The sequence below is a fragment of the Eschrichtius robustus genome, chromosome 14 (genome assembly GCF_028021215.1).
Source record: "Eschrichtius robustus isolate mEscRob2 chromosome 14, mEscRob2.pri, whole genome shotgun sequence".
NCBI lineage: Eukaryota > Metazoa > Chordata > Mammalia > Artiodactyla > Eschrichtiidae > Eschrichtius > Eschrichtius robustus.
Genome location: NC_090837.1, coordinates 42,951,907 through 42,960,774, shown reverse-complemented (window position 1 = coordinate 42,960,774; position 8,868 = coordinate 42,951,907). Strand labels below are relative to the sequence as shown.

General features: G+C 39.3%; 1 protein-coding gene across 1 annotated transcript in view; it reads right to left on the bottom strand.

Moving 5' to 3' along the window:
* Positions 1–2,783: 2,783 nt before the first annotated feature.
* Positions 2,784–8,868, bottom strand: part of PSMA8 (proteasome 20S subunit alpha 8) — a 29,505-nt gene continuing 23,420 nt past the window's right edge. Inside the window, exons 5-7 of the mRNA XM_068563418.1 lie at positions 5,066–5,185; positions 4,888–4,950; positions 2,784–2,876 (exon numbers count right to left, since the gene is read on the bottom strand). Of these exons, the coding sequence (XP_068419519.1) occupies positions 2,784–2,876; positions 4,888–4,950; positions 5,066–5,185 (276 nt within the window). The remainder of the gene's footprint in view (positions 2,877–4,887; positions 4,951–5,065; positions 5,186–8,868) is intronic.

Sequence of the window (8,868 nt, the reverse complement as noted above, 5' to 3'; positions counted from 1 at the left end):
CAGGGCCATGTGTGGTATAGCAGCACATCCCTCTCTTCCTGGAGGTCCCCCCATTTTTACTTAACCAGGGTCTGAATCCACTTTCAGGGACCCTGCATGCAGTATATATTCAACAATTATGTGGCGCCTTCCCATCACTATAATGTTCAACAAGAGCCAAAGACATTAGGGAAGACATACAGATTGAAAACAGGCACATGACAAGATGCTCAACATCACTAATCACCAGGGAAATGCAAATCAAAACCACAATGAGATACCGCCTCACACCTGTTAGAATGGCTATTATCCAAAAGACAACAGATAACAAGTGTTGGCGAGAATGTGGAGAAAAGAGAACCCTGTGTACTGATGGTGGGAATGTAAATTGGTTCAGCCACTATGGAAAACAGTATGGAAATTCCTCAACAAAATTAAAAATTGAAGTACCATTATGATTCAGCAATTCCACTCCTGGGTATTTTTTTTTCTTTTTTGGCCACACTGTACGGCCTGTGGGATCTTAGTTCCCTGACCAGGGATTGAACCCGGACCCCCTGGAGTGAAAGTCCTAACCACTGGACTGCCAGGGAATTCCCCACTCCTGGGTATTTATCCTAAGAAAACAAAAACGCTAATTAGAAAAGATACATGCACCCCTGTGCTCACTTCAGCATTATTTACAGTAGCTAAGATATGGAAGCAACCAAAGTGTCCATCAGTAGATGAATGGATAAGGAAAATATATACACACGTGTGTGTGTGTGTGTGTGTGTGTGTGTGTGTGTGTGTGTGATGGAATATTACTCAGCCATAAAAAAGAATTAAATCCTGCCGTTTGTAACAACATGGATGGACATAGAGGGTATTATGCTAAGTGAAATAAGTCAGACAGAAGAGACAAATACTGCATTTTACTTATATATGTAATCTACAAAACAAAACAAATGAACAAAAAATAAGGAAACAGAAAGAGTTATAAATACAGAGAACAAACAGGTGATTGTCAGAGGGGAGGGCGGGTACAAGGAGGAAAGAAATAGATGAGAGAGATTAAGAAGTACAAACTTCCAGGGGCTTCCCTGGGGGCTTCCCTGCTGGCACAGTGGTTGAGAATCTGCCTGCCAATGCAGGGGACACGGGTTCGATCCCTGGTCCGGGAAGATCCCACATGCCACGGAGCAACTAAGCCCGTGTGCCACAACTACTGAACCTGCGCTCTAGAGCCCGCGAGCCACAACTACTGAGCCCATGCGCCTAGAGCCCATGCTCCGCAACAAGAGAAGCCACCGCAATGAGAAGCCTGTGCACCGCGACGAAGCGTAGCCCCCGCTCGCTGCAACTAGTGAAAGCCCGTGCACAGCAACAAAGACCCAACGCAGCCAAAAATAAAATAAATAAATTTAAAAAAAAAAGAAAGAAAAACAAACTCACTCATATAAAGAGATCAGGGCTTCCCTGGTGGCGCAGTGGTTGAGAAACTGCCTGCCAATGCAGGGGACACAGGTTCGAGCCCTGGTCTGGGAAGATCCCACATGCCGTGGAGCAACTGGGCCCGTGAGCCACAACTACTGAGCCTGCGCGTCTGGAGCCTGTGCTCTGCAACAAGAGAGGCCACGATAGTGAGAGGCCCGCGCACTGCGATGAAGAGTGGCCCCCGCTTGCCACAACTAGAGAAAGCCCTCGCACAGAAACGAAGACCCAACACAGCCATAAATAAATAAATAAATAAAATTTTTAAAAAGATGACTTTCCTCTTAAAAAAAAAAAAAAAAAAGATATCAGATTTGTGGTTCCCAGAGGCAGAGGTTGGAGGAAGGGGCAATTGGATGAAGGCAGTCAAAAGGCAGAAACTTCCAGGCATAAGATAAATAAGTACTAGGGATGTAATGTACAACATGGTAAATATAATTCATGCTGCTGTATGTTATATATGAAAGTTGTTAAAGAGAGTAAATCCTAAGAGTTCTCCACAAGAAAAAGAATTTTTTTATTTCATTTTGCATATATATGAGGTGATGTTCACTAAACTTATTGTGATAATCACTTCATGATGTTTCTAAATCAAATCATTATGCTGTACTCCTTAAACTTATACAGTGCTGTATGTCAATTATATCTCAATAAAAGTGGAAGAAAAAATATACAAGAGGATGTGTGTAGGTTAATGCAAATACTGTGCCATTTTGTATAAGGGACTTGAGCATCTGCATATTTCGGTATCCACAAGGGGTCCTGGAACCAATCCCCCTTGGATACCAAGGGATGACTGTACTGCAACTTACAAAATAACAAAGGTAAAATAAATATAACAAAATATTTAAAAATTTTTTAAAAAGGCTCTGACAAAATTTTGGCAATTCACCAACACAAGGATGTTTTTATCATTCATCTAGAAATGCAAGTCAATAGTATATTCAGTTTATTTTGGAATAGCTATCTTTACCTGACAGTCTATGCTCAAATGGCACCAAATTATTAATTTTTAATTAAACATTTTTATTAATTAAATTTGCATGTATGAAAAAGTAACATACTAGGCAAGTTATAAAGTATAGTCTCAGGCTTATGTAAAATCTTGACTGCTTTCAACAATTACTGAACTCTCTTTTCAAAGAAAATCTTCATACTAATGTATGTTTGTCCCTGTAATAGACTGAAGACAGCCACAAATATGGCATTCTCAAAACAACATGTAACTACTGAATGTAATGTTGCAAATTAACTTATTTCCTTAAAATTTCACTAAATAATTCTAAGGAGCACAACAAAATATTAAAAGCTCCCAGTGTTTACCCTAAGAATTAGGCAGTCTTCTTTGATTTTTTCTTCTCTGCTTCTTCCTTTTCCTTTCCTGTTTCATTTACTTGTAATTCAATTTCTTTGGCACTAAACATCTGAAAAGAGAAAAAAATTTAAAAAGCAAATATCAATTATAGCAATAATTTCTAAATATTTATAATGTGAAGGAACCCAATTATATTTTATAAATTTTTATGTTCTATTTATAACATTATATTTTATAACTTCAAATACATAATGAAATATTTCACAAGGTTCAAAAGCAACATACTTGTAACAATTATGGACAAAACCAGAACTCTATATGACATTTCCACTCTCGTGTGCTAATATAGAAAGCTGGGCAAATGCAACATTGCATTACATATCCTATATATGATAACTCTGAAAACATTTTTATGCGAGGCTTATTCTATTCATGAGCAAATAACTCATTACTGAACTCCTATCCCTACCCCACTGTGTGATTCTTGAAAAGGTTTGTCTATTTTATCAGCTCATGGACTAGCCAAAGGCAGGAAAATGATGATTTACACTGTGCTTTGTTTACAGCTACTGAGTAGAGAGCAAAACAGTTTTAATTTTATTTTATTTAAAATCAAAGTTGGGAGCAACTTGCTCAAGATCATATGGTTAAACAAATGTATCTGCTGGAAATTAAACCCAGATCTATCCAATTCCAAAGCACAGGCTCTATTCACTACACAGCCTATTGTGAAATATGATGTGGAAGGATAGTGTAACTTTGCTGCCAGTACACATACCATTCTACCACTCATAAACAAAACTATATGTATATCTGTGTGTGTGTCTGTCCAGGTGTGTACACATGTATGTGATGGGGCTGGAGAGGTGACTCTGGACTCAGTGGTTCTGTGTCCCTGTGGTGTTGGCACATCTGTCCCTGAGTCCTTGGCAGCAGGGGTGACAACCTGACCCGGTTCCTATCTCCATACTCTGTGCTCGGCACCCTGGTTATTTACGTGGAGCCTTGCAGAGGCAGACCCAACTACCCTGTCCCCATTTCTCTTATTCATTGAAACTTGCTTCTGCACTCTCCTTGCATCCCCATCCATTGGTGTCAAAACAACAATAACAAAAAAAAAAACTGTCAAGAAAACAAAAACAAAAGCAAAAACCACTGCTCCACACGGCACTGATTTTAACATTATTTCCCCTTGAAATATTTTCTTTAAAGCAAAAGAAAAGTTATATGTAAAATAATCCTTTTTAGCGCACTTTTCATATAGTTTCCCATGCAAGTGCTTTTGTACACTCTCAGCTAAAGTACAGCTAGTTAGCAGACAGTGTGAAGCTCTACCTAATGAACAATAGTGAACCACATTTCAAATGCTTTTTAGCCAATGAGTCCTCTATCACAATATTTGGAACAATTTATCACAGCGTTCTGAATATTTTGCAGTCTAGCAGTTTTAACACATAATGGCTGACAAAAGGTGTACAAATAATAATGCTAGACTTGCCATAAAGAAATATGGAAAGATTATCACACTAGATATTAAAATGCAAGTCTTACATAAGCTCAAGGCACTCATAAGTGAAAAGTAGAGAAAATAGATAAAAACCAGTAGGCAATCAAGAAAGGGTGGTTTTTTGACATAATGAAGGATAACATTATGTTAGAAGCCTAGAGGGCCAACAATTATATAAATGGCAGCTGAATGACACTGGCTAGAAGCTAATCTTGATTTCAGAAGATGTAAAGACAGGAAGAGTAACTGTTCTCTATATGGTGCCAGGAATGAATCTCTGTAAGGAATATGCTACACTGACCCTATACAGGACTGACTCAGTAGGGGTTCCTACTTAATAAGAACATATACTAAATGGGGTAGGCCTATATATAGATCTCAGCACATCTAGGTCTTCCCAGAGGGCTAGGAATAGATAACTGCTTGTGTAATAAGCATGTACAAATTAGTGACTATTAGGCTACAGAAACAAAACAGAAGTCATCATAGTGTCAATGGATGCTAATGGATGTTTCAGGCTTATAATAGAAGATTCACAGGTGTCAACAACATATTAAATTTTGTCAAAATACTTTATCTACAGATATTTTTTCCTCTTTGGCTAATGACTTACCTTCAAAGGTTGGTTTCTTCTTATTATAGCAAGTTCAATGTTTTTTCCACCAGATTGGACAACCTAATGTAAAACAAGTGCAATTTTAGAATTACTTCAGGAAAGTCTCTGTTTTAATAAACGACTGAATGAGGGGAAAAAACATGCTTTTCTGTATATGCTTTATTAGATCACTTACTTCCAGCAAAGCTCTTATTGCTAATTTGATAGCTTCACTGTCGTTTGCTATAGCATTCTCTGTGTAATTCTTTTCTAGAAATTCTTGGACAGTTTTAGCACTTCGACCTATTGCATTTGCCTTGAAAGATAGAAGATAATTATTAATATCACTGCAATATGAATGAACTTATGGTTACTAAGTGAGGTTCAGAGTTTACTCCAATATTTCTTAGCATAATTACTAAATGAAAATTGTAGGTTCGAAGATTTAGCATACATTTCAACAGCTCATTTGATTACTATATGAATAATCTGTGGTGATGGCATGCCTGACTTTCAAATATACCAATGCTTTCCTGGCCAATGCTTTCTATTTCCTTAATGGCTCCCAGGTCCTTAGTAGTCAGAAAAGATTAAAAGAGTTGAAACTTGGGGCTTCCCTGGTGACGGAGTGGTTGAGAATCTGCCTGCCAATGCAGGGGACACGGGTTCGAGCCCTGGTCTGGGAGGATCCCACATGCCGCGGAGCAACTGGGCCCGTGAGCCACAACTACTGAGCCTGCGCGTCTGGAGCCTGTGCTCCGCAACAGGAGAGGCCACGATAGTGAGAGGCCCGCGCACCGCGATGAAGAGTGGCCCCCGCTCGCCGCAACTGGAGAAAGCCCTCGCACAGAAACGAAGACCCAACACAGCCAAAAATAAATAAATAAATTAATTAATTAATAAAAAAAAAAAAAAAAAGAGTTGAAACTCGAAAAGATGTGAAGAGGAAAGGAGATATAACTTTGCAATATGATGCAAAAAGAAGAAAAGAAAAAAAAGGACATAACTGTGAAGAAGAAAGTTGTTTCTGTGAATAGGACTGTGCATCATTTTCTTAGAACTTAGAATATAAGTATACTAATTACTGATTCATTATATCCTTTGACTATAAGCAAGAAGGGCTGCTTCTGTTCCATTCCCCATTTTTCTTTGTTCTTTAGAAATTTTCATCAGATGAAGGGAAGAGGTAAATGCATTTTCCTGGCTGCATGACTACAGGTAGTATATGGCATGTTCTTTCCATTTGGTCTCAAAATCCAGTACTAGTAATGATAATGAGGATGATAACAGTAATTTATATTAACAGAGCACTTAATGTGCCAGGCACTATGTTAAGCATTTTACATGGATTATCTCATCTTAACCATCACAAAAACAATTAAATAGGTACTGTTACTAACTCTGATTCATTGAGGAAGAAATGAAGGGTTGACAGGGTTAGAAGAGCCTTCTCAACCTTGGCACTGTTGGCATCCTGGGCTGGATAGCTCTGCCCTTGTGAGCGCTGTCCTGTGTACTGTAGGATGTTTAGCAGCCTTTATCCACTAGATGCCAGCAGCACCCTGACCTCGGCTTTGACAACCAAATGTGTCTCTAGATATTGCCAAATGTCCCTTAGGTGGGACAAAATCACCCCCATTGTGAACCACTGGCTTAAGTAATCTTGCCCAAGATCATATAGGGGGTAAGTAGAAGATCTGAGCTTTGAAACCAAGTAGACGGAATCACCAATCCAAGCTTTGAACTCTATACGCCATGCTGCTACATGCCCCTTGCTGTGATGTCTCTAGAGAGAGAAAAGAACCAGCAGAAAGGCCCATCCTTTCACTGAAGGATTCTGGCACGAAATGGGGGATGTCTCAGTTCCAACTGGTAGGTATTATGATTACTGGAAAGAGATCTCAAAGGAGTCTTTTAGGAAGTAATTATGAAAACACACCTTTTGTACTACATGAGTATATAGTTCTGCTACTTGACAGAACTTTTTTGATACCTTTATATTTCAGAAGATTAAAATAAATAGCTGTGAAATTTTAAATCAGATTTTGTGGCCTTGAAATTTCATTAAGATCAAAGGTAAAGCCTTCAGCCTGGTATGACTTTGGAGTTTATCAGCTTCTAGTTTGTTTTGGTTAACTAATGGGTTGCTGCCCAGAGAGGAAGTACACAAGGTAGTGGTTTATCCAAAAATCTCACTGAGCCTTTAAAAGTCACCTTGTAAATTCCTGGTGACGTTCCTGTCCACCTCTTCCAATTGCTGATGTCAAAATTCTTTAACTCTTAACCTATTTGACTGGTTTCTTAAAATCTAGCTGCTTCTTGCCACACTCATGCCCCCACCCTCCCTATAACCCCATCACCCACTCCAGGTCACTTCAACAGACTGATGGTTTTGCAGCGTTTTTCCTGCCTGCCTATCCAGATTAATGACGATTTTCTGTGGCAAACAGTATTAGCTGCCAACCCCAATATCCATTCTTCCTTTGTGACAGAACTCTAGGCAATGTGCCTGCTGAAAAATGTCATGTCCTACCCTCTGTTACCAAAAGGTATATACAAGTGGAAGTAACTGGGTGAAACTTCTAGGAATCCTTGCTGCCTGTAATGCAGACATGTTGGCTGGAGGTCTAGTAACTGCCTTGAGAGCATGAGAAAAGACTAAGATAATAAAAGAGACAAACACCAGCAACTGCCTACTTCAACCTTCTCATTATGTGGGAAAAATAAATCCTTCTGTGTTAAGAATCATCGCATCTCTGTTGTTAGGAGCCAAGAACAATAACTCACAAATACACCTTTGAGTAGATCCTGTGACATACTGCCCCACCCCCCTTCAGAAATGAAAGCCTTATTCCTACAGTTGCTGGAAGTGCCAATGGCACACAGCCCTCAGCTCCTAACTTTCTTTGAGAGGTGCCTTTGTTAACAAGAGCTGCCTCACCTAAGGTCTTGTACTATCTAGGGCTGGCCCAAGTCCAATGACTGATTGATGAAGAGCTATTAATGTCCAGTCCCCTCACCCCAACTTGGAACAACTTTGAAGAGCTACCCCAGATCCAGGGCTTCCCACGGGATTGATGAGGCCTTCATTGAGATTGCACGGCAGTCCAACGTTTCCCTCAGCCTAATCTGGTTCCCTTCCCTTCAACAAATGCTGATCCCCAAAGCACTTCCTAATATACTTCCTAAAAATGACGGTTAAATGGCCTTTAAAATATTTTCCAAAGAATACCAGAGTGGAGAGAGGATCTAGGATAAAAGGGTTCCAAATTCAAGTAATCTTGGAGACTACTACTTTAACTGCTTCTAGGACGTTTATAATGCCTTTTAGAAGATGCAGAAGGTAACAACATTTACTAAATTTCTTTAGAAAAATATCTCTCAAAGTTAATTAGCTTTAAAGAGCTTGTTTACATTACGCCTATTAACATCAAAAGAAATACACTTTGAGAAACACTGCTCTGAAATATACAACATATTAACTTTGTTCCTGTTTTAAAGTGTTACCTACAACAGCAAAACACTTGGCCTTATAAGCTCTTCACCATCGCTCCATCCAAGCTGTCCTTGCCGAAGTCACCAGTGACTTGCCTGTTACCAAATTCAGTCATTTCGCAGTCCTCTTCTTACTTGATCCATCAGTGGCACTGACTCAGCTGATCAACTCTTCTTAGAATACTGTTTTCACTTAGGATCCAGGATATTGCTTTCTGGGTTCTCCTCCTTTACAGACTAGGCTGGATCTATCCCCACCTTTCACTGGCCACTGCCCCTGATCTAAATCTGGTCTTGCCTGAATTATTATTAAGAGTCCCCTAACTTGTTTGTCTGCTTCTACCCTACAATCTGTTCTCAATAAGAGAGATACTTTTAAAATATAAATCAGATCATGTTACTCTAATAAGCAAAAATCTCTACTATCTATTTCACATGTCCTCTATGTGTACCCTGTAAGACTGCAACCTAGTACTGCAGTGTTGTCATCTCACGGTACCAGAG